Source organism: Dermacentor silvarum, chromosome 5, assembly GCF_013339745.2.
Source record: "Dermacentor silvarum isolate Dsil-2018 chromosome 5, BIME_Dsil_1.4, whole genome shotgun sequence".
NCBI lineage: Eukaryota > Metazoa > Arthropoda > Arachnida > Ixodida > Ixodidae > Dermacentor > Dermacentor silvarum.
Genome location: NC_051158.1, coordinates 135,639,477 through 135,666,178, shown reverse-complemented (window position 1 = coordinate 135,666,178; position 26,702 = coordinate 135,639,477). Strand labels below are relative to the sequence as shown.

General features: G+C 43.6%; 1 protein-coding gene across 2 annotated transcripts in view; it reads left to right on the top strand.

The window, feature by feature from the left end:
* LOC119453773 (monocarboxylate transporter 12) overlaps positions 1–26,352 on the top strand; it is a 44,753-nt gene extending 18,401 nt beyond the window's left edge. The window contains exons 1-5 of one of the 2 annotated variants that reach the window (XM_037715830.2): positions 11,536–11,776; positions 14,768–16,339; positions 19,740–19,967; positions 23,546–23,828; positions 25,036–26,352. In XM_037715830.2, the coding sequence (XP_037571758.1) occupies positions 15,119–16,339; positions 19,740–19,967; positions 23,546–23,828; positions 25,036–25,358 (2,055 nt within the window). In that variant the 5' untranslated portion in view covers positions 11,536–11,776; positions 14,768–15,118 and the 3' untranslated portion in view covers positions 25,359–26,352. Of the gene's footprint in view, positions 1–11,535; positions 11,777–14,767; positions 16,340–19,739; positions 19,968–23,545; positions 23,829–25,035 lie in introns of those variants that run through there. The other variant, XM_037715829.2, reaches the window with a different exon arrangement.
* The last annotated feature ends 350 nt before the right edge of the window (positions 26,353–26,702 follow it).

The following is a 26,702-nucleotide window of genomic DNA, read 5'->3' as shown; positions in this document are numbered from 1 at the left end:
AGCACTCCTTTATGAGGGGACAAAAAAAAAAAAAAAACTATGCACACTGGCAACTCTAATGTTTTATGTTTGGAGTGGAAGTTCTGACATTCTGTGTGGCACATAGAAGAAAAATTTATAAATTACTTTCAAATCGCACACCCACCCTTTTTTGAGGAATGACTTAGAAGACTAATGCAGAAATTGCCAGCTGTTTGTATGTTTTATGGCACAGACATATATGTCACAATTTTCATTACAAATAAGAAAAAAACACACATTAGGTTTTCTGCTCCATTTTCTTGCATGTCGATTGCTTTAGGTGCTGTAAAAAGGCATAGTTTTCTTTTGATACCCGAGACTGGTACATTTTTTCAATGTATTTGGACAGCCAGTTTGTTAAGGCAAGGACTTGGATGGTGAATCAAGATTGTGGTTTATCTGTTCTCCTTTTCTGCTATTCTTGTTACGAACTCTCCTACTTCCTCTGACGCTTCAGCGTACCAGAAGCAATTTGCATATCTACCTTAAACGAGCCTTTCGCAATAGTTAGGTATGCCTCCTTTCCCAAAGGCGAGGCTGCCTGATATCAGTTTCACCGGCCGCAGCTATCTGTCAAGGCTCGAGGGCACTCGGAGTCCTTCCACGGGGCATGACCTATCTATCAGGGACGTGTGCTGATTGACGGCAGAGTGGGTGTCGATAAACCTCTCAGCCGTGTTATCTAATGCCCACTCCAAAGATTAACACGACTGTGGGCATTGATAAGGGTCATGCGAGGAGGAAACAATGAGTGCCAGCCGATATCCGCCTTGAGTGAAAAGGAAAGTCCGCTAATCTCACGCGATGGAAATGGAAACGTGTGAACACTGTGCCACGTTGAGAGGCGACGACCAGCATGTGCAATGCGTCACCCTACCCTTCTTTTTTCGTTGCTGCATGCACGTGTCGTATTGTGACACCTTTGTTGACTCTGGCTACTCGGTGACGTCTGCTCATGAGGAACTTTGCCAACATCGTCAACTCTTGGTGGCTTTTGCTGTGCCAACGTCTGCTTTGGACATGGATGCCTGGACTTGCAAGGGTTGCTTATAGTGGTTGCCTGTTGTAGCTGTAATGAAGGTATAGTGTAAGGTTCCGGAGAAAACTCTGCTTAATAGCTTTCTTTCAAATTGAGGTAGCAGTGAGAGGAACAGCAGGGCACTTTTGCAGGCTGGCCAGCACATCTATCAGAAGCATATATATATACATATATATGTGTGTGATGTAGCTTTCTCGTGTAAAGGTTTGTCTCCTTGCTGCATTGCTTTCTATTGAGCCTCTGTCGCTCTCTGTGTCAGCTCCTGATGGCACACTTCTAAGAGCAACATTTGGGCATCGGGCAATTTCAGTTTCCTTCGGAAAATTTTTAACACGAAAGTGTTTTATGCCGGGGTCCACCAAGACTTCACTGACGTATTTCCGTCACGGAAATACGTCATAGAACATAATACAAAGAAAGAAACCAGAAGAAAAAGTTCCACAAACATGCAAAATTTGGGAATCGAACCCACGACCTCTCGGTCCGCGACGATAGATCGCCGAGCGTTTAACCCATTGCGCCACAAACGCATTTGCAGAGAGCTACACAGACGCGCCTTATATACCTAACACTCCTCCGTGTACCCGCGCTCTTGCTCGGGGCGGTGCCGCCGCCTACGAGCAGAAAAGAGAAGTACTGCATTATGACACTAACGCGCACCGACAGTGAACGCTTCGGTGGTCTCAGCACTACGACACCTCGATGCCAGCATTCGAAGGGACGCTGGCATCAAGAAGCACTACCAACGCCACCTAGGTGGCGTTGGTAGTGGCGTTCACCGTACTCAGCACAGCGGAGCGTGGCCTCCGCAATTAGCTCTGAAAATGTTTCTGAAGTTGATCGCGGAGGCTGCAATTACGACGCGCTGTACGTGCTGATTTGACTCGGTGACGATTCAGTTACGTGCTTTGTCTTGCGCGTTGTATTAGTGTGTCAGTTACGTGCTTCGTCTTTCGCGTTGTGCTAGCGTGTGCAGCGTAGTGCAGCTTCCATATGCACGACGGTTGCTCATGGTCATCGACGTTGGTAGTCGTGATGGAGGAGACGTGCCACCAGGCGTCAGCGTGGGTGCATCAACGCCTAAGGGCGCTTTAGCCACAAAACACCAATAGACATTATATATCAATGTGCAATAAACATTACACTACTTCTGTGAAGACACGTTTCACTTTCGTGTTCTATACCGATTCCTATATAAGAGGGATCAACCACATTTTTTTTGACACTAAGCACTGTGTCAATTCAGGATTCGTACCACGGGTTCAGATGGTCATTTAGCATTTTCACGTTGAAGTGCTTAAAGGGGTTGTGTGATGTAGTTCGAAGAACACACCCCAATTTGTGGGTCTCGGACGAATGAGTGGCTTGTGCTCCATGACAACGGGGCTGCTCAAGTGGCACTGAACATGTGGCACTTCCCGACAAAAACATGGGACGACAACGGTACTTCATCCTCCCTGCTTACCGTATCTTGCCCCCTGCGACGTTTTACTTCCAAGGCTGAGATGAGAGCCTAGAGAAAAGTATTTTCGAGATGCAGAAGAGAGAGATGAGGATAAACGATGGGAAGCAGAGGTGCCTGCTAGTTTGCAGTTCTAGAACAGTTTTGAGCTTTGAACAATCGGTAGAGGGCTGGGACATGTGCATTGCATCTCATGGAGAGCACATTGAAGGTGAATAATGTTTGGGAATGTTTGATGGGATATGCAAATCAACAAATATGCAAATATGAAATATCGAATATCTGAATTGAAATTTTGGGTCCCCCCCCCCTTGTAGTACATTGCTCTTAGTCTTTCGGGGTCGAATTTAAGTATGAGACAAAATAAAGACATCCTAATATTTTATGGAACTAGAACGAGACCGTGGACATTTATAAAAGATGTAATCTTGTAATTAGTGTGACCTGCAGTGCCATTTTTTTTTCTTCCTACCGCTGTACCCTATTCGTTGTCACCATTTTGCTTTAGTCCTTGCGATCATTCATCATGTTTTTGCTTTCCTCTTCTCGTCTTGCTATCTTCCACTTTGTCCGTATCCCTTTGTTCCTGAAGACGAAACAGGCATGGTGCCTCTTTTGGTGGAAGTTGCCAGTCTGCTCTTTTTCCTTCTTTTTCTCTCTGTTCACTGTTTTATACCTGCCAGCTCTCCCGAACTTTTCGTAAAGATTACGAATTTGGCCACGTTCTACAATTTTGCAGATGTTGCGTCATGTTAAAAAGAATATATATATATATACTGTTCCAGAAAGAGATTTAAAGTTGTTCAGAGGTGGGATGGCGTAAGACATTGGATGTACTAGAGAGATACTTGCTTCTAGCTAGCTCATTCAGTATAGTGCTCGAAGCAGGTGAAATTGGATGCAGCAATGTTGCTTAAAAATTCAGTGGGATCTAAAAATTGTGCGTTGCTTGTCACAAGTTATCACAAGATCTCCACTGTTCCAGGTTTATTTATGTGCTGCATTTCAAGTTGGATCATCGTTAATGAAGTCCGTGTGTATGCTACAATTGTGTGTGCTAAAGGCAAATTTTGAAAAATTGCATGCCATCCCACCCACTCCCTCTGCGGGATTCTTACAAATTTTAAGTTCCCAGATTGGCAAGTGTATTTATATGTTTCAATGCCAAAAAAAAGTTTTAATTAAACAAAATGTTGTGTACACATGGAACCCGTATCGGCTGTTAGGTGGTATCTTTTGTAGCAGTGTGGCTGTCATTTCCAGCTGCACTCATTATTTGTAATTAATGGATGGTTAAGCCCTTCGGTACGTGGAAGTGATTAATCTTAAGGTATGCTTTGGCTGCTGAGAGGTTACTGTTAAGCATAAACAGTTTCTGTTAAGTGTTAAGACATAAGCATCAACTAACTGTTGGTGAGCTTGCTTCTAAATATAGTACAGGGTTAACTAGACGCTATGAGAAGTAAAGACATTCTAACCGCTGGAAGGTGGCGAATTCATCTTGGAACATTTAACTTTTTTTCTTGTGCGTGTTGGCACACTCTTATGAATGTGAATGCACAGCAGACTGAGTATAAAAAAGCACATACTGGGAACTTGATTTTTCATGAAACAGATTGCATGTACGTGTATATTCTTTTGAGGTTTATATATATATTTTTTCTTTGTGGGAGTGGAAATCTCATCACAATACTGGAGATAGAATCATATAGAAAGAAGTGACTCATACGTATATATATATATATATATGCACACTTTCACAAAAGATAAGTGTTTGGATGTTGCATTTCATTGTTTCCATTGTGTTTTCCTCCCATGTTTGTGAAGTATTCTGTCTGTGAAGTGTTCCTGACCTAGTGCCAACCCCTTTCATCGTTTTTTCCCAGGGACATATTCCTAACAGATTGAGGCACACATACAAAAGTGCTAGCAGCGCTAGAAATTGTAGAATGTTTCTCATACCCAAACTAAAGGGAAACTTGCCCAATTTTATGTGTGGTTAAGTGGTGCATTGAAGAAGCTGCCATTTTGAAGGCTATAGCAGAGTGTCGTACCGAAACTTCTTTTGTTCCGGTTTTCCTTTTGGTTTACTGAATATGGTTCAGTTCTGGTTCAACTCTGGAGCAAAAACATAACAGTTTAAGCCGGCTTGAACTGGTTCGAGTTCATTTGTGTAACCAAAGAATAATTGCAGGAAAACGGTACAGATTAATTTTTTTACAAAAACTCGATGCTGCTGACAAGAGCTGCGCTGAAAGATTACACCGGTTGTTTGTTCTTCAGGTCGCAAGTAGTTACAAAAGACTTATGTAGACCCAGCACCAATGCTGGAATCGCCAATGTGAAGTGAAGCTTTTATTGAGAAAGAACAATGTACAATGAGTAGTACATTGAGGAAACACTGAGTCCTCTAGCGTGCTACTCTGCTCAGGGGGAGAGGGAAGGGGAGGAAAATAGGGTACTAAGGAGCAATGATGAGGGGAGAGGCAGTAGGATGTGATTGCACACACGTTTGTTTTCGAAGGGCCCGTTCACAGCCTTGAATCTAGGCCTGTGTTAACGAAATATTCTGAGAGAGCCTTGAAGGCTCGCTTCATTGGTATGTCCCGTTGACGGCCCAGTAATGCTTTTTAACTGAACGTATTGTTGTTAAATGGCGCTAACGAAACGATCATTGCCTGCCACTCACAGTCACACTGGGGACAAGCTACAGGTACATGAATGCCACTGTCTCGGGTGCTTTACGGGCATCGCAGTCTAGATAGTCCGCGCACGGATGCTATGTGAATATTGTAGTGTTAACGCAACACCTAGTCTGCCCCCTGATGCACTGCACTCACAAGAGTACTGACGGTGCTGCTACATTTAAAATCACGGGAATAGGGTGTGTGTTTACAAACCATGTAGCATAGTTGAGCCACAAACGCAGGCAATGGATGGATGAAAAGCTCCAAAAAAGGGAGCCAACCTAAACTGAAAACTGCATTCACCTCTTGGTTTCGCTCCAGAGTGAAAAAAAAAAAATCCAATGTTCTGCTTCAGTTCTAATTTGAGTGAAAATAATGTACCTTTTTTTTTTAATGTTTGTTTTTGGTTCAGTTTAGGTTCAATAACCTGGGCTAAAGGTTAGGCCCTACGCACGTGCTGCCATTATGCGCTGTTTCTATTGCGCAGCTGCTTCCGAACGTAAAACATCTGTTTTTGTTTTTCCTTTTTGTTGTCATCGCGTTTGCCACGAGTCTCGCTAGGCCTCTGTCGTCCCCTTCCAAATGCGAACTGTCTCTCCCAGCTGCATATAAAAGTGGGACACATGTGCACCTCCTCTTCTCACCAGCGTAGCTGTTTTTGCGGGGCCTTCCCCTACTTGGCGGCTCGCCAAATGGCGGCTGCTTACCTGTGCAGCAACCAAACAACCTGCCGCCTTTGCTGCCTGGTGCAGTGGGGCATTTCACTTGTTCCTCTTTATTGCACTTCTTACTGGTTACAACACGACAAATAGCGGGCACACACATATGCCTGAGTCCCCCCCATTTCCCCTTTCAATCTTCACATGATGGCTCTAGCACATCCCGGGCCTGGAACAAGTCTTCGGGTGTCGTCACGCATCACGTATGTCAGGATAACAAACAAAGGAAGGGCCTTGAATTGATTGCATTCTCTGTGTGCAGGCCAAGTTCAAGGTTGCGACAGGCCGAGTGGTTGGGGAGGGGGGGGGGGGGGGGGTTCTGAGGTAAATATAGCACCTCACCTTAGAGGCTTCTGGCATCACACAATGTCAACAGAGCTCAACCAAGTGCGTATGCAATTACGTCAAAAGTTCCTCGGCCCAGTTTAAACGACTTCCGACTTAACGTTGCTCTGAGGCATATAGTTTGCTGCTTTGCTAAACTGAGGCTTCTTTTTCTAGCTGTTTTTCACCTTGTATCACTACTGATGGGGAAAACAATCAATTGAACAAACAACCACTCAATAAATTGACTGATTGATGTGGGCTATAGAAAAAGACATTTAGGACAGCACTTGGCATCTTTCAGATACATTATGCTTGCCGTAATGTTTTAGTAGCTGTGTCATCCTTTTTTCTGTTTCCGATTTTGTGGTGAAAAGGGGGGGGGGGTGCAGAACGACATTGTATCAAGCGTTTGGTGCAGAGTAAGGAACACCAGGCCCTGTTCAAGATTGCTTTGTAGCTCTCGTCTATGGTATTTCTCATAGACCCCTCATGTTGCTTTGGGATGTTAGACCCCATAAACAAAGTTAGTAAAATGTGTGACAGTCCATGCATCAATAACCTTTAAGGCCATAAAAATTACGAATGGCGATATTTTAACCAATATTCTAGCTTAGTTCTGACGCTGCATTGAAGAGGGAGCATAAGAGTTTCACAACCTTCGGGTGTTTTCAGATTATTTATCCCTGACTTAAAAATTTTATGAGTAAGTCTACAATTCCATGTTGACTCTACCTTTGAGAAGTATCCACATTTTGACCAGACATTCTTTGTGCTTGGATGTCACATCCAGGTGCGGGGTTACAACTTGCATTAACGATGACACATTGCTTGAGTTACTTTGTCTTGTTGATTCATTATCTTGGGCCTTCCTTACGGTACCGGGCACAATTTGTGTGTGCTAATTATCTTAAATGTTAACGGGTAATTCTTCAACCATGCTCATTACAATAAGTGTTTTACGTGTTACGTAGTAGTAATAGTGGTATGGTGAAAAAAAATGTGGGAGCAGTCATAAACACAGTTTACAGAAAAAAAAAAGGCACGGTTACCATCCTGCTTGATAGGCGCAAACCCTTTTGCCTGTCCCCTCCAAGTTTTGTGGCTTCTTAGGCCGTACAAATCCTGCCATTTCTTGTCGTCACAAGTCAATGTTGTACGATTACCAGTAGCCCTAGTTCATGGTGAAAACAAGGTTCACTTAGTGTTTGATTTTTAGCGCCGCTCCTTGACACTGCATTTGACCTCGGCTAAGTGGTCTAAAGATTGGTGAAGCTCGCGGTGAGGTGTGCTGAACAAATTCCTCGTATTTACCATCACTCTTCCTTTCGTTGCTACAGTAAGATAACCCTCGTAACACGCAAACTGGAGTGCGGAACAGATAGCGGGCTTTATTTGCACACTCCAGAATGTCCACTTTCCATTCCTGGAACCTTGTTTTTTTTTTGTATTATGTTTTTTTTTCTGCCTGCTGTGTGCACTTTGCATTACGAGCGAAAACCCTTTTCACCCTTATCGGTCAAGTAGTGCTCAACGATGACTGTTTGAGTCGTTTCGATGACCTCAGGTGAATTCCTCTGATGACCTCAGGTGACCTCCCTGGTTGACCTCTGTGCTTTCCCTCTTGCGTTTGTGTAGTGGAAGAGCAAAGGTACGGATGTCAACCAGGGAGGTCAGCTGGAACAGAAAATCCGACTTGCTACCAAGTGCCGCGAAGAAGGTGAGGTTGAAAAATGGGAAAGAAGTTGGAAAGGAGAGAGACTGCACATAATGCGCGGCCAAAGGCGTATGTGCAAGTCAATGTGGGCCGACGCTAAACTTGTCTGGACAGGTCTTACCGCCTGTATAGGGAAGTAATATTGCCTTTGACCCCCTCTCCTTTCATGACTGGTGAGGATGACACACCAAAACGGTCAGTTCCGAAAGTTATTGCCCAATGAGGCGGGTTAGTGCAGTCACTATTGAATTGTGTTGGGTGCTTGTGATTGACAGGTTGTCTGAAAGCTCGTCATGTCGGGATCACCTTGCAGCTGTGTGTTGCTGTATAACAGATAACTGCTGCTCATATGCTTTACTCTGTAAGGTTACTTAAATTGATGAGATAAACTATTGTACTTTCAGCCCCTGAACGTTTCACAGGTTCAGCTGTTTGTCGGAAAAACCATTTCGGAGGAACCTTGGATTTGTCCCTAATGGCTCATGCATTTCACTCTTTCTTTGTTTGTTTGATTTGTTTATTGATACTGTTAATCCCCGAAGGGTCATTACAGCAATGGAAATACAATCAATATTTGCAATACAATGAATAATTACACACGCAACAATAAAGACAATAGTAATAATAACAATAAATGCACTCCTTATTTCACATATATTTACAGTACTAATATGCCGAACACAATCTTACTTTCTGCGGCCACAACTGGTATTATAGAAAATAGTGGATCAGGAAACTTATTGACCCGAATAAAGAAGAACATCCAGCTCATTAAGAAATGCATCTATGGAAGAGGAGGAAACCAGTGAATCGGGCAGCATGGTCCACTCCTTAATTACTCTAGGAAAAAAATTATATTTAAAGGTGTCATTTCGTGTTAATGGGGGTTCAATATACATGCTGGTGCCTATGTCGGAAGCGTGCGTTAGATGGTAATTTGAAAAAGTCGGAGCCGTTAATATTAAGTTTATTGTGAATGATGAGGAACAGGAATTTTAATCTGTCCACTGTTGTTCTAATTTCTAGGGCAGGAAGATTTGCATTCCGGCACAATTCACTAAAAGAGTGACAATAACGATACTTGTTAAATATGAATCTGGCTGCTAGACGCTGGACTCGATCTAGTTTGTGACGATTTATAGCCGTATGAGGGTCCCACACTATTTTTGCATATTCTATAATGGGTCTTTCTTTTAAATATCCAGTTATGCTCAAACTCAAAAATTTGTTTTTATATGTAGCCACGTGTCTAAATACCTTCATGTTCTCTTGTTTGGAAAGCTTTACTGCAATGGTAGTTTGAGGGCTTGCAAAAGAGTTAGCTTTGTTTATCTTTTCTGTTATACGGAGATGGGTGTTGTGTCAGTACATAGTTTGGGGTCTTTTTGCAGGATCGCAAGAGTCTTTTGCAAAAAGCGCGGGCCATTCAGAGGAACAACTGCTGACTCGTTTGATCAGTTGAGAGCTGGAGGAATTCAAATCTGCTGATTTAAATTTTTTTTTAATTATTTTTTTTGTTGGAACAGCAATGAAAAAGGTCGAATAATCTTTGGCCTAGACATGGAACGAACATTTCAGGAATGCACTTTCTGCAGTGCATCTGCTACCTCTGAGCTCCGTGCTCTGGCCACAAATTGTTTGAAATTTTGTTTGTGTTTGAATATTGATTATAAGGGATCATGACGCTTACGGGAGGAGCTTGCGGGAGCTAGATAGACCGAAGCCAATGAGGATTGTTCTGAAGGATTCTGTGGCAAGGGAGCCCCATGGCTGTTGTGTGGTGGCACTAGTTGGAGGGGATGCATTGACAATAAAGCATATAACTCCTGCTGAATAATTTCATTCATCCTGTAGGAATGCCTTGCTTTTAGGCAAATCAAATCGGTGTTTTTCTGTCTCCGCATGTTTGTATCCCTTTAAAGCAGTTTTGAACTGATGTGGTATTTATTACACCAATCTGCTTGGGCGAACAGAGCAGTACTACATGCATGTGGTGAGGTGCTGTCACCTTGTCCCATTACAGTAATCTGACAGCAGTTTGTCATTGACAAGGTTCTCAGTTAACCGGATGTCCGCTTGTGAATGGTATTATATGCATATGTCATATGATGTAACAGCCAATTTTAACCAAATGGATTGCATGCAGATTTAAAATTTTGCTTTCCTTAAAAATGAGAAAATAGTCGGTACTTGATTGATATGCAATCTTCTTTTCTGATAGTTGTATTTGAGTTAAGAAATTTCATTATTTGAACACCCCTGTCTTATAATGAACTTTGGTGAAGGGGGGAATCTTCTTTTCTGATAGTCATAGTTGAGTTAAGAAATTTCACTATTTGAACACCCCTGTCTTATAATAAACTTTGGTGGAGGGCGGGGGAGAGGTTGGTTGGTTGATGTGTTGCTTCTGCTAGATGGAAGCCCGTAATTAATCAAAAGCATACCTTCGTCAAAAATGTCAGGCTAGCACGACCTTGAAATGCATGCTCAATTGAGTATGAAAATTTCTTTTTTCTTTTAGTTAATGCTTTCGAAGGAAAATACGGTGTGGAACAAATAACTGGTGCAGCAGTAGCATTCTGCCGGTAACTTTGAATACATTTGTCAAAACTGTTGCTAGACTAGGGATTTCAAGCACATTTGTATAATCCGCATTTTTTAAAAGATTTAATAGAAAACCTAAGTAATAAATTTGGCCATTGATTATTGGCACATAAATTAGGTTTTTCCAGCCCTTGCTGTGAATGGTGCAGTGCCAAAAAAAAAAAAAAAAGTTGCCTCCCAATCTTTGCTGTACGGTAGCTTGGTGCCAAACCACTTGGCATATTGTACGTTGATGTTGCTCGTAAAGTATTACAGGTAAAATGTATGATACAGAACAAATCCATTTGTTCCGTAGTGATTAAACAAATGCTGGTGTTGTGAGGGTCACAACGAGCAAATTTCTGCACCTTGTAGGCGCTTAAAATCTCCGATAGTTGTCTTGTATAACCAGTTCTACCAACCGTACATTTAAAAAAAAAAAAAAAACATAAGACAAACTGGTATGAATTTCGGGTCTTATGTGTTTATTCTGTAAACCTGCAGTGACGAATTCATCATGAAACGGGGTGGTGCTTTCAGTGTGCTTGATACTTGTGCCCGATGTCAATAAGGTTAGTGATATAGTAGTGACAGACTGATTGCTTATTGATACCTCTGTTGGTCTAACATAATCAAACTCTCTTGGGTGTCTCTTGTCACTCTTGTAAAATACTCTTTGCGCTAGCTTTATATCTCCAAACACCATCTCCGGCCATTCATTGCATTGATTCATACCTTGTGTCATTGGCTTCTTCAAGAGATTTGTTGAGCACTTTAACTCTTATGGAAAGTGCCGCTCCTGGGGTCTGTGCTATCGGGGCAGGGACTCTCCTTTTTCTTATCGTTGTCTGCGAGGCACCGTCCTCCAGATCTTGCGAGTGTGTGCGTTGCGGGGTCCTTCAGTTGCGTCACTTATCTTTAATGGAGAACAAAGGGAACCTCTTATCTGTGCACTCGATTCCGGAAAATCTGCCTCGGTGTCGGAAGAGCCCGTCGTAAGGTTGTCATCAGTGTGCGTCCTGGCTCCTGAATGCGGCGGTCGTGCCGGTCGTTGGCGTAAGCTGTGCTTGACCGCCGTCTGCAGTTGCCATGGAATGTGAGTGCAGGTGGTTGTGATTCCGCTGCGCGTCCTGCTGCACCGTGTTTCCTCTCGTCAACTGTTCCTTTCAACTAGACTCTTTATTCGATAATTTCTTCAGTTCGGATTGCATTGTACTTCAGAAGGTGAGTCACTTTGTGGACTTCAATTTGCCATCTGTTTCATAGCATGGACTAGGGTGATGGAATAGGTTGGCCATCAGATTCACACATCAATTTTTAACTATTGAATGCATTGAGTAAGAACGCTGTTTTTGTCAGTAAAGGATATGAAGGATCCAAGACTGAGATCGGTAATGCAGTCAGAACTTTAACTGCGCAACTGGTTATGTACAATTGACGGTCCAATCAATGTATACGAGGGAGTAATCAAAGAGAGTTAGTGTCATTTAATTTGTTTAGTTCAGTGATGTGTTTTGCTTTCGAACAGAAGCACTGTATTTGGGGAGTCTCGAAGAAGACCTGGTCTGAATGCGACGTGAAAATGCACCAGACGTGCTCAGCTTCAAAACACCACGAGTGGACATTAAGGGGATTAGGATCTAGTCAGGTAGCCACCATATGAAGCCAAGTACGTTATAACAATTCTCTGCCCAGGTTTTATTACTGGTCATCACCATTATTTTCCGACCATAATGTTTCTAGTTCTATGAATTCTTTATTTTATTTTTTTTTTGCTAGCCTAGTGCAAGTTGATCAATTTTGATAATTCCGAATATCAGATGGGTGCAGAAGATGTGCCGGAGAAAAAAAAATGGTTATCACATGCATTATCAACATGCACAAGGTATTGCTTTTCTATCTAAGGAAACACAAAAGCAGTTCGGCAGAGTTTGAAGGCAAGTTCACAGGAACCATTCTGGACAGATGGTTATGTGTGTTCAGCCACTCGCACCTCCTTAGATCCTATCAGAAAATCTTAATTCTTTTATTCAGCGGCGTTTTCTTATTCTCTCCTAAAACTCCTTCACCTCAGTGCTTGCTGGCTTTGCGCGCAACCCTTGCCATAATATGTGCTGTGCAAGTGCCATAGTTGTGTTTCGCCATCGAGGAGCCAGTGTTTGCACTTTGACCTTGACAAGTCGCCTTGTTTGTTGGCCCGATGGAGGAGAATACGCAATGGCTCATTGCTGTGACATGAAACTGAAGTGTTGCTGGTGACAGTTCGTTGTGTTTTGCGTGTGCGACAGGACGAAAGTGAAAGCAAGGAATTGCTTAGTGCAACCTTAGTACGGAATATGCCAAAGAGTAATCGGCTTCCTAATTTGTAGCAGGCATACTATCTTGGCAACATAAAATAAATAAGTTGAGCAAGCATGCTGTTCACAAAAAATCAGGCATTGAGGCAAGCGGAGAATAAGTTGAATTGGTTGACCAGAACGAGCTATGATGCACCTCCTAGTGTGCATAGGTGCACATTGCCCAGATGATGCAGTCAAGTTATCGACTGCCTAAATGTTGAGAATGACCAGTACAGGCCAATGTGCATTTGTTTATGTGTTACTTATTTGTTTTTAATTAGACTTTTGAAGGAAGGCATACCGACTGCAGAGCAAACGTTAAGTAGCTGATATTCTTCTGGCATGTTACTTGAGAATAAAGAGGTGAGTTTGGCATGGCATGTAATGTATAGGGACATATAGCTAGTGGTTTATTGGAATAACAAAATGGAGAAACATGTTCTTGGTCCATTGTTTAATGCTGCCTGTGCATCTCGTGCAATGAAGGCACTTATCTGAGGGCGCTGCCTTTGATGCATGTCGTGAATACCACGCACCGTATATTATGCATAAAATTCTGACTGCCCCAGTGTTATTTTTTTTTTTCTACAGCATTTTGCCACAACTTTTTTTTTCTGTGGTCTAGTCCTTTCAAGAGTAGTCTGTTGCCATGTTTCCTCACAGTAGTCACGAATGGCCTCTTGTATATGTATTTAACCTTTGCTTAGTGACTACATCCTTACTTTTGTCTTTATGCACTTAATGTGTTGTATGTTTCCATTTTTACTTGCATTCTCTTTATGCACACAGCACGACTTTAAAAGGCATCAAGTCCCTAGCAGGCTTTCAGACGTGTTATTCAAATATTTCGCATTCCACTGGGCTTGCAGAAAATAGTCTAGCATTTGCCATCAGTGCTTACATTTGGTGGTTCATTGCACGGAAGTGCCTGAAGCTGTTCCACTTTTGTTTTAAACTCTCTGCAATACAGGTAATGTCCAATGACAAAATTAACCCCCTTTGTTTTTTCTTTGCCTACAACCTTGAAAGGTGGGAAAAAGACATAAAGTTGTGCGGAGTTAACTGAACTGCGGTGCTTGAATTCTGGGTGCAAGAAAGCATGTGCCCACACTTATGTTATTTTTAGTGTCACAGTAGTTTAGAGCTGAAGACAAAGTTTTCTCTGTGCATCGTCTGCATTGTTCTGCAGAGCAATGGCATGTCGCCGCCATGGTTGTCATTGTGCTGTCGTTGTCATGTAATTGTTGCCTAATGTTGGGCGTTTTACATGTGTAACCTTTTCTTTGGGCGCTGACGAACGTAAATAGCTTTTCTTCGTTCACGTAATTTGCACCATTGAAATGCGACGCCTGCAACACTGCTGGCGATGCTACTTATCACGGCAGCTTTCCGAAACGCTGTCAGAGCAATGCTTAAGTTTGCTATCACTTCCACTGCTTCACCTTGTGACGAAACTGCTAATATTTTTGTGGAAACTATGCCCACGGTGGGTTCAAACTCTTGGAAGGCCGTGGTCTGGTATGTGTCCTATCTGCTAACCACCAAGTGCATGCATTCTCTGCATGGGCATTATATAAAAGCTGTCAATTAGAAAATTACACATTTACCAGCACTGCAGCTCTGCCAAGATAGTTTAAATAATATATACTACTTGGCATTGAGGGCTTCATTGAGATAGTCTCCGTGCCCCTTCTAAGTGGCCTTCATTATAGTGCACATGCTGTGTGCCATGAAAATTAATTGGCCACCACTACTGATTGATTTTCCATCAGCTTTGTTGAGAAAATGTGCAGGAAGGTAAAATTTGAATCACCAGTTCATTGCATCGCTGCCTCATGGACGTACTGAATAGCATGTTGTTGTGCCTCTTTCGCAGAATTGATGGGATCAGCGGCAGATCAGAGAGACCGCCGGAGCAGCACGTCTGGACGCCCAACCACCTGCGCCTGAGTAACAAGTCGTACGCTCTGCAACGCCCCATGGCAAAACTGGTCCTCCTGCAGCAGCTCGGAATATCAGTGCCTGAAATCTACAGCAGCAAGAACCTAGAGCAGCAGCACGCGCTAGTCATTTCCTCTTCACCCGCCCTGTGCACGCAGCCACAATCTAAACTCGAACCCCTCCAGTGTAGTGCAGAGACCACCCCCCTGCGTAGTGAGTGCAAAACCCTCCTGACATCCGTGACCCCAGTTGTAACAACACTCTTGCCCCCGTGTGTCGCACCAGCATGTCTGTGGACACAGAGCCCAAGTCTCAGGTGCCTTCTGGCCAGCAGCTGCTAGACCAGCGTTGTTCGGTGCAGTCTTCATCTTCCTCGTCGTCGTCGTCGTCGGGCGATGGTCGTTGCCGCCGAGCCACACCACCGGACGGTGGCTGGGGTTGGGTGGTCGTGTTTGCCTCCTTCATGATCAACCTGATCGCCGACGGTGTCTCCATGTCATTCGGCATCCTCTTCGTCGATCTCATCGACTACTTCGAGCAGAGCAAGGGCAAGACGGCGTGGGTGGGCTCTCTCTACCTGAGCATGCCGCTTCTCACGGGCCCCATCGCGTCATCACTGACCGACCGCTATGGCTGCCGGCGCGTCTGCATCGTGGGCTCGCTTCTAGCTGCCAGTGGCTTTGTGGCCTCCTACGTTGGCACGTCCCTCGAGTTTCTTTTTCTCACGTTCAGTGTGTCTGGATTTGGCCTGGCCCTCTGCTACGTGACGTCCATCGTAAGCGTTGCCTACTACTTTGAGAGGCGACGGTCACTGGCCACTGGTCTGGCTGTCTGTGGCACGGGCATCGGAACATTTGTCTTTGCTCCTCTGACCATCCGCCTGCTCGAAACATTTGCCTGGCAGGGAACACTGCTCATTCTGGCCGGCTTCTTTCTCAACATGGTACTTTCCGGTGCCCTCATGCGAGACCTCGACCTCTTCGGCGATGACGACGAAGATGAGAACGGCACGGACACTCACGAGAAGAAGACCCTGCCCTCTGCCGGAGGTAGTGACCAGAGGCTCTGTAGCTCCCTCATTCAGCTTCCGACGTACATCACGGACCAGCGCGGTGCATCCCTGGACGTGCTATCCGAGAACTACAACAAGGAGAAGGGCCACCTGAACACACTTCTGGTACAGCACCCTAACATCTGGAACACCATTGACCCTAGCTCGACCATCAAGAGCATGCCACCCAACTTTGTGCTTCCACCGTCAAAGGCCAGTGCCGCCGCCGGCCCCACGGCAACTGCCCTGGCATGCCGTGATGGGCCGAACGGCTGGGGTGGTGAGCGCCGTCTGCAGCAGCGAGCCGACTCGGCGTGCCTGCGTAACATGCGGCTCCAGCGGGGCAGCCTCACGTACCGCGGTGCCATGCTCAACATCCGCCGCTATCGGCTGCGGGCATCGAGCTGCCCCGACATCTATCGCAACAGCATGTTGACCATCAGCGGAGAGGACAAGGTGAGCATCAGCTATTCTTTCATATTGTTTCACTTATTGTGGCTTTAATAAATCCAAATCGTCAGTGTGGCCTTAAAGGCCATAATAAAGTGCTTCCCCATGTCCCCTCTTTTTTTTTCCCTGTTTTTCATTCAGGCTTGAAGTTTACTAGTGATGGAATATCAGCCAGCCCAGTCTCAAGTCTTGCCCTGTAACACACAACAGTCAAAAAGGGCTTACAGTATTGAAAATGAATGAATTAATTAATTCCCGGAGGCATTACATTGTGTAGGGACAGCCAACAAGGTAGTACAACTTATGATAAAAGAGAATATTACTAGTACAAGAAAGGTGCAGTAAACACAAATGACACTTGTAGAAATAAAATGCAGAATAGCAGGCATAGCAGAAAGGCAGACGATGCAGTACAGGGATAATGGGAGATTGTCAGGAGAGGCCTTCATCCTGCGGTGAACATGAATTAGGCGGGTGATCGCAGTGATGATCAACTCCTAAGCAGCAGTTATGCTCAGCTGCTCAAAGCTTTTTCCTTAGCATTATGGATCCTACTGTCTGGCCACATTATCATGGATATATATATATATGTGTGTGGTGTGTGTGTGTGTGTGTGTGTGTGTGTGTGTATAAAATAAATACAGCTATAGGTTAAGCATGACCACAAGTGTTTGTTGAGAAATACTAGAGCATCTAACATATATTTGTATACAAGAAAACAATCGGAAGGCATCATTCTTTAAATTTATTTTTTGTTCTAGACTTTTTGGGTACAGCTGTGTCACTCAGCCGTGCGAATTTCCTGACAATATTTTTGGTTCATACGACAGTGGCTTGCAACTTGGTTCAGTTTTTCTGGCTTTCAGAAAGCATTTGACATTGTGTGCTGTTGTTCCACTATTACAGACGATGACCTTCCTAGTGTTCTAGTAATTTTCTTTGATGGCTACATGGTTGTAATCACTAGAAAGCAGCCTGTTGTTGTGAATGGCTAGTCCGGCTTACTCGTATGTTGACATCAATTTCGTCGTATCTCAAAGCTCAGTTTTGGAGCCTTTTCTTATTCAAATGATTTGCATGAACTGATAACACCAACCATAATGCTGCATGCCAGTCATTGTGCTACCTATAGGTGTACTGACGTAGCCAGTGACATTGATGTTTCAGTGTATGATCTTTATAGTAGTAAGGTATTGCTTGCAGCAAATGGGAAGTTGGTTTATATGTAAAGATGCGCTGTTATGATGACTTTATCTGAAAATGTGGACAGGTCATGTCATATTGTAGCCTGTTTGGTAACCCACTTGACTGCTTTAAATTTAGTAGTGTTTTGTGTATAATGGTTGCTGCTTTATCATGGAATAAGCACACTAATTATATTGGTCATGAATCTAATAGTGTTCTATATTAAACACAATTGATGCTCTTAAAAAGTCTGCCCAGAATGCCTTGAGGCCCTTGGTACATCAATGCACATTCAATATTCGAATATGCCCTTGTTAGAAGACACTCAAAACCATGCTACCTACTTCATCAGTAGCATTTGATTCAACAGCCAGTGCAATAAGCATTAATAAGAGTCACCTTTGTTGGAAAAAATTCTTCAGCAAGAAATTTGTAAGTCGGTAGTTTTTTTTATGCCATCTCTAGTTGTTTAATTAAACTGGCATGGACAGGCATTCTTGTATGACAGTCCCATGCTGTATTTCCCAGAGAACGAACCATATCCCCTTCAGTCACGGCGTACACATTTGTGTACGCGACTTATTTTCGCAATTTCTCTGCAGTGGTGTCAAGGAATAGATCGCGAACATTAAGCTTATAGTAACTTGAGAATTCCGCTTCCCCTAACGCACCTCCATTTTATTTCTGAGTGCAATGTGTCACTATAGACGACCGCTTTGGTGAAGGCACTACCGTGTTTGACGGGCTGTTCGACGTCAAGCGGTTTGGTAGCAGCTGTGAAATAACTTTTTTTCCTTTCTAGTAATGCTTGCAGCGAATAATTAAATTGTGTATGTAATTCGAGCGGTTTACTAAATTTATTTTATGAAGAAACGTAGTATGACTGACTGATCACTAAGCAGATATTCGATAACTCTATAATTATAATGAGTCATCATAATATGCACAAGGAGTCCTTCCACTACCTAGATTTGCTTTCAATGGAGCATGCAGTACCTTGGCATAAATATTTGTAAATTTCATACATTTATCGAAAGTCTATCATAATTCGTGACTGAAGGGGATATAAAAATGCAATAAGCTGTTGCACACAAGTGCCTACACACACGTTTCCTTTTAACAATTTGTGAGGGAAATCATTTAGACACTAGTATCATCAGCATTCACATGAACACATTTTGCTGTGCTTTGTGTGAACACATATTGCTGTGCTTTGTGTCTTTTATATGATGTAATTTTTTTTTACAAATAGATTCTGAAAAAAAATATAGTGACAGATAGTGCTCTGCTGCTCATAGTCAGCTGTTACATGCACAGCTAATTGCTTTGTTCACTTCGTTAACTTATAATGATAAAAATTCAGTAACTCAAACCTGAATCATTGACATTGGCGCACATTTTGAAATTTCAGAAATGAAGCTGGATAACAAAACGATCAGATCAGCTTAGTGAAACCCATCACTAGAATGCATTTTGAGAATGTTCACCTCCAGAATATTTTAAAAAAAGGGCATTGACGTCCTCCATTAATTCTTCCAGTCCTGTATAAGTGATTATGCAATCTGAACTTTGCATGCATGGCCATCTTCTCTGGTCTTATTTCCATGCACTCTTCAGGAGTAAAGTGTCTTGCCTCATGGTCAGCATGCACTTGTAATTTCTGTCTGCTGCCAAAATTCAAAGGCACAGTACCAAGTATACTAAATAAGAGGGATAAATATATTTTTTGTATGTTCAGAATGTAGCAAAGCGTGCACAGAAAGAATTCCAATGGTACTTTTTCACTACAAGCCACATAAAAAAATAACAAGAAAGGCACATTTTTGTGCCTGTTCAAAAGTCAAGTCTGGCATATTTTGTTTGTGTAATCGGCTTGTGCAATAAACTGAGTTTATTTTATTTCTATATAAGTAGTTGTATAAGTAAAGTGTGGCTTAGAAAATGTTGCTTTTTAGGCTCTTTCAAAGTCAGAATATCGTGGAATAGCTCAAACTGCATTTTTTACAATGTCCCATTCAAGATTTTTTTCACTCTGAGACTTATGTTGCAAAAGTAAGCTCACTTAGTTGAACTTTACCGAATAATTTTGCTATCTTGTTCAGAAATGTTGGTGAAATCGAGATATAGTTGGGAAATTCCTGCAATTAATAATTGTCCTTATCTGAATGTTCACTGACCAATCTGCCAAACCTGGTGGTGTTCTTTAAATAACACCATGCAGACGTGCCAGTGGCTGAGCGACTTGAAGGAGGTGCTGCTGGACTCCATGGACGTTAGGCTGTTCCTCAACGGCCGCTACACGCTGCTGTGCATCTCCAACTTCCTGCTCAACGCGTGCGTTGACATCCCCTACATGTACCTGCCCGACAGCGCCATCCAACTGGGTGTCGACAAGGACCGGGCCTCCTACCTCATCTCCTTCATTGGCATCCTCAACACCTTTGGCGTGGTGAGTCCATGGCACGGATTAGCTCACTTTAATTTACCTATTTCTTAAAGTAGTGTGTCTGTGTAGTACTATGAAATCAAAAGATTACCAACCACAGTGTGAACATGAGTAGTTTTGTTTACAGCACTACAGAAAAAAAAAATTGTTTTTTTTTATCTGCTGATGGTTCTTCTTATTGTTCGAGTGCTGTGTTCAAAACAAGCATAATATTAGTACAGATGGCGTAAATAAAGAGAGATACTGCCGTGCGACGGTAGACATTTATCTTTTTGTTTTAAATGCATTAAGCATCATCGCAATTAATGCACTGGATACCGAGAAGCATTGATTTCTCTGTTCTAATGTACTTATATAGGAGCGCGTAAAGTAAAGGCTTTCTCTTAATTTCACTAGTTGTGCGGGCAGTCTTGACAGATTGCTTGGCCAGTCATGTCTTGTCACTGACTGCTCCAAAGAGGAAGCGTCATAGCTGCTCTCCTCTGCCCCTGCTTGCCAAGTACAGCCTGCACTCTGTTTACAATAGGGCTAACCTATTGATAACCTGTTGATACTACTACCTTTTGTTGATACTACTACCTTTTGGGATATCTACTCGTAACAACTACTTTGTGGGAAAGGTCTCTTCCTGATAATCAGAGAGGTTACCTACTGTGACAGCACTCTATGCCAAGTGTTTGAACAGACTGCATGCTAACCGTAAATGCAAAGAGTAAACTTCCACACTTCTGGTTATCTTTGACTTGCATGTGTGCTTATTGGCAGTGTGCCGTGTGTGATGCAAGCTGGAATGCGGAGCTCAGCATAAGAGTAGGAGGTTTTCTTAAAATTCTTTTTTCCCCCTTTTTTTTTTTGTGTCCACTATGCAATGTGTATTGCAGTGTCCCCATTGTGCCTTTCGTTTTTGGTAGGTTGTAAATATTCAGCATTGAAGTTGAGCATTAGTTATGCCAATTTTTTCCGCGCTGGTTGTGTGACACTGGTTTGATCATGTTTCAGTCACTGCCTGACACTTTGCCAGTGATAACAGGCAACTGAGGCATTGTGGCTGGAGGCCGCTTTGCACATCTTCACAATTTTGTGCTGCTGCAGTGGCTTCTGGTTGGGTTCACGAGAAAGGATATTTAGATGTGATGGAAATCTTACGTTTAAGTCATTGTGTTTATTATTGTACTTTTCCCAGTTAACATTTGTTGCTGCAGCATAAATTTTTAAGGATATGTCTCTGGGGGTCCAGTCCTTGCTGGTTTCTTCTGGTCGTCTTTGATATATGGTTGGTTCTGTGGCGTTGAACCACAGGCCCACGAGAAAAAGCTGTTGAACTGTCTTTGGTTTCCTACTCTTGTTTTTGGTCCAAGCAGTCTGGCTTTCTAGCATATGTTCACCAGACTGTTGCCTCTGCACCGAATCTTCTGTAAATAGGAGTGTCCTGTGTGCGTGACTCCTCTACATAAAGCATTGGCTTGTCTGTACCGAGAGTTCATATAGAGGTGGCATTTCACTACGGGTGTAGCTGAACACCCATGTTTGGGACATCACTTGCTTGTTGCGTGCAGAATAAATGAATTGCAGGCAATTCTGCACTCTATAATGGGCATTCTAGCAGACATTGTGTCCAGTGAAGGCCATTTGGAAAGCTTATTTCTATCGCATATTCCGTCATTCAAGACGCTACCACGAGATGCTTGCCCACATGACTCTCACGCAGGCATGCTATTACCTTGTTATGAGGCAGGCGCTTGCAAATCGGCGATACTGCCGCGCATCCCTCTTTTTCTTTCTTTTTTGCGAGGAGTGTAAGGACTGACAGAACCTAACCTAGAGATCTAACATTTGATTGCTGCAAGTTTCTCGGTTGTTTTGTTTCTGTGACGAATGTGCACGACCAAGGTTGCTTGTGTGCGCTCACGTGGCATGCCTCGCTTTCGCTGTGGCCGCGCGCCCCTGGGGCCGTATCATCTGACGACCCACGTCACTTTTTATTCTTCTGGCCCTTCTTCATTGGTTTGGGTGTGGATCGCAGGCTGCCACACCGCTGTCTTTGCTGGGACATGATATAGAAAATGAAAAATGGAATGTTTCAAAATACAAGTCGTGGTTGCATGAAACCTATTTAAGACAAAAACTAAGCTGTGTGAATATTATGACATTTGTAAAAAATTATGGTAGTTTATACGTGAATTCAACAATAAACCATGCAGTAAAACTGCACAGATGAATACTTTTTTTTAGCTTTATTGTCACTTAGAAAATTATGTCTTTGTTTTTTCTCGAAATAAGTCACTCTGGAAAACTTAAATCTGCAATAAAAAAAAATTGACTCTCAAAGGGTAAAGTCGGACCATGACCTAAAAGAGCGACTGCTAATAGCGTAGATATATTGTGGTGTAATGGGACATGAGACAAAGTAAAGTAGGGTCAGGTCAGGAAAGAGTCTCACTTGCAACTGTGCTCTTTCCTCTCCTGGCCCAACACGTGAAGGCGTCCAAAAACAAGAGTAGGAAACCAAAGACAGTTCAACAGCTTTTTCTCGTGGGCCTGTGGTTCAACGCCACAGAACCAACCATATATCAAAGACGACCAGAAGAAACCAGCAAGGACTGGACCCCCAGAGACATATCCTTAAAAATTTATGCTGCAGCAACAAATGTTAACTGGGAAAAGTACAATAATAAACACAATGACTTAAACGTAAGATTTCTATCATATCTAACACGGTCCATGCTTCACTTTCAATTATGATGTATTAAGTGTGCACTCGTCTGCAGGGATGCCAGACGAATCGTGTAAGATATGTGGGAATGCAGTGGTGATGGCCTCAGTCACAGTAAAGCCAAACGAGGTGCACACTGACCGTAAATAGGTTATTATAGGAAGACAAGGACTCGCAGAAAACTGCACAGAGTATTGTTCTGTCGCCATGTCAAGGGTTTGATGAAAGCTCGTCTGATTAAGTATTATTAGATAAAACACAAAGGCTGCTAAAGGTTACTAAACAAAGGTTACTAAACAAGTCAGAAGTTAATTCCGGTTGCAGCATTGTGGACAAGGAACCCCTTCCTGGGTTCCGAAACGTCAGTTAACTTCTGACTGGGTCACTGTCCAGAAGCCTTTGTGATTTTTCTTATCTTATCACCTAGAAAATTTTTTATTAAAGTCTACAGTGTCCTTCAAATAAAATTACGTTGCTCTGATGCATTTATTGACAGTCCCTCATAATTTGTGACCGAAGGGGTTAATTGCAATTCACAGGGAGCTCTCACTGGAAAGGTCTACAATACGTGGCATTCTGTTTACGGAACATCGGGCATGTGAACTAGTTCATTCTCCAGCCCTCAAATTTTAGTAAGAGAGTAACGCAAAGGCTGACAGAGACGTAAATGGGACGAAGACGAGAACGGGCTTCAAACTGAGTGTATATTATTTCGTGGCGCTGGATTGACACTTGTCTGTCAACAACAGCAATCGCAGAAGCATCGCTAGTGACATGACTGGCGCTGTGAACTCACTGGGGTGAACCACCAACTACTTTAACCATCCGCCGTAGTCGCCTCAAACGTTGTTGCCCCGCACCCGTGCAGGTGATAGTGGGCTACCTGGGCGACAAGTCGTGGCTGGAGCCGACGCTGCTCTACAGCCTACTGACGGCCATCAGCGGAGCGGCCATTGCGGTGCTGCCCATGGTGAGCAGCTACGCGGCCCTGTCCCTGCTGAGCTCGGTGTACGGCTTCGCCATCTCGGCCAACTACACGCTGGTGCCAGTCATCCTGGTGAACCTCATCTCACTGGACAACTTCACGGGCGCCTATGGCCTCCTCTTGCTCATCCAGGGAGTGGCCGGTCTCATGGGACCTCCCATTGCGGGTGCGTGTATGGCCTCTTTCCAAGTGGCGTGTCACGTCAGCTCGTGTGTGTGAGCCCTTTTGTAATGACGGTGACACTCTCATACTCTCTTATGCTTGCACAAACAGTTTGCCGTAGGTAATAAATTTGAGTACACTTCAGTCTTGCACTCTGGTGCATGCCACCGGAGGCACAGACTTCTTCAAGCCATTCGTCGTCATGGCTCTTTGTCTATGTCTCTAGTACCATGTAATGATGTTAAATAAACTTTGTGGAGCTGACAAAAATCAGAGTTACACCTAAGCACTTCTTATGAGTTGCAAATACGAAAGCATTAATGTCCAATTGAACGCCGCTGAGGGGTCCTTCAAGTTATGAACTCGTACGCAAGTGAGTGCTCTTAGACGCTTGGTTTGATTTCGCCTTGCCGAGGTTCAGTTAGAACGCAGGAGAGAACTTGCGTGGACAAAGAACGTGCGGATAGCACAGGCTTCCAGGAGCGAGAGTCACGTGTGTATGACACTTGACCAACTTGCGTGCGTACGAAAGCACTCATCTGCACCACCATGCAATGAGGGATGTGCCACGACTTTGACTTTTCACTCGTGCTTGCTAATGTGAACTTTTTTAAGCTCGTAATACACATTGAAGAAAGCGCAAATGCCTATGTAATATAAAAACTGTGATTCTTAAACAGTAATTATAGTGCACTTAATAACAGCCGGCTTATGTACAGTACAGTAACCAGACTGCATTCATATCTTAGTACAGTCCAACCTTTATATGATGAAGTCATACTTGCAGCGAAGAACTTTGTTAAGTTGCAAATTCCTTTAAGTCGAGGTTTAAAATTTTCAGCAGTAAAAAAACCTTTTACAAGTTCCCAGAACATTCCTGGTGGATAGCATCTTGTCAGTAAGCACTTATAAACAAATAATTGAAACAAGGTTATGTCATAATTGCACGATTACGCGTGCCGAAAGCATTGTTAAATCGAAACCATGTCACGAAATTACCTTGTTAAATTGCAAAAACGAATACCTAGTTATCAAGGTATTCGGAAAAGAGAATATAGTTTGTTACAATGCAGTTTTGTTAAATCGAGGTTCAATATACGAATCACATGTCAGTACTCCATGATGTGCAGATGAGTTTGTGGCCTTCTAATGTCTCCGGCAATGCTGCTTCGCAGCCGTAACCGCCTCCTCTGCCTGTGTGCACTATGCAGGCTGGCTGTGCGACACGACCGGCGCGTACGATGCCACTTTCTACTTCAGCGGCCTGAGCATTCTCGCCTCGGGCGTGCTTATGCTGCCCGTGGCCAGCAGCTGGCGTTGCCAGAACCCCGCCTCCTTCAACCACCGCGACAACGACAGCACGTCCTCCTCTTCAGCGACCGCCGCCGCCGCCACCACTGCTGAGCGGCGCAAGCACGTCACGACGGTCCTCCTGCCGCAGAACGGCGCCAACCCCGCTGCGGCCAAATTCGGCGAAGAAGAGGGAGCTCCGCACGAGACCGTGGCACTAGTCAGCAATGGTATCCATGTGTGAGCTTGTCCCTCTGTCTTCTTTCCTCCACGCTCGGATCTGGAAGCATGACACCGTCGAGCCACGGTTGCGGGCTCACACAGTCAGACTTTCTTCTTCTTTTTTTTTTTTGCTTTTGTCAACCTTGGGCACTGCGTTAGCAGTCACGTGATCTCCGGTCGGCACATGGGAAAGTCAGACCGGTACATCTTTCCTCACATTACGTGGCAGCACATTCTTGGCTGTTGCTGCATGTGGTTTGCGTACGATGTGATGTGACGCCTCTGAAAACACGTAGCTCAGTTTATTCAGTGCAGCAACCTGCTGGGAATTTGAACGTTGCTAAGGCCCGGGGCCGCATTTTGTAACAATCCATTTAACTTATCTGTACATTTTGTCCCGTGTCATTGGCTCATAAGTCACCATTATCACCGAGATCGGCCACTCTGCGCGATGGATGATAAGAAGAATGGAAATTAAACGGAAGTGGATTGTTACAAGATGTGACTCCAGGTTGCCTAACCTGTCGAGTATAAAGACGAGTTCACCTTCTCCTTCAGAATGCAACAGATGCAACAAAGGCTTTCCTAGACAACACACGGAGTTGGATGTAGTCACTTGCACAGTGGTTTTCCTTCTTTTCAAGTGCAAGCACATCTTTTAAAGTGTGAAGCAAGCGGCAATAGCATGAAGTAAGCAAATACAGTGAGATGCACACAGCACCTGTCTTGTGTGTTAACATGCTTCTTGCTGTCTTGTTGATTTTTTGCCATTGCCTCTCTTCTTGTTTGCTTGCATTTTTTATATATGTATATGTAAGGTCTTGTAGAATTACATTGAAGCTTCGAACAATTTGTACTTACACCAGCTCTACTTTTACGCTTCTATGTTGAGCATGTACAACATATTGTATTGGTTAACCACTGCAACAGTGGTTGGTCCCTGTGCCATCGTGGTTTATTACGAACAGTACTTATAACATGACGTACTAGGACATTAAAAAAAGTGTAACGAATCAGCACAGTATCCGGCTGATTCTTTCGCTGAACCATTTGTGGTGCATACACAGTGATGGCAAGCTTTTTTGAAATACAAGATGTTGCTTCCGTGGAAGCTTTGTCCAGAGGAGGCCTAGGCTGGCCAGGATGAAATATGAACAAATATTTAATGTTGCAAACACAACATGACTGTGCATATTGCAAACCTGTGTCAAACACGGTCACGCAACCTACCGTGCGTTTATGGGTTTAACCCACAGCCCCGGATACAACCCTTTAAAAAAATCAGAGAGAAGTGTGGCACGCATAACCTTATGATTGCATGCAACATTCAAATCCTTATAAAAAAAAGCGCTCCTGAGGAGGAGCC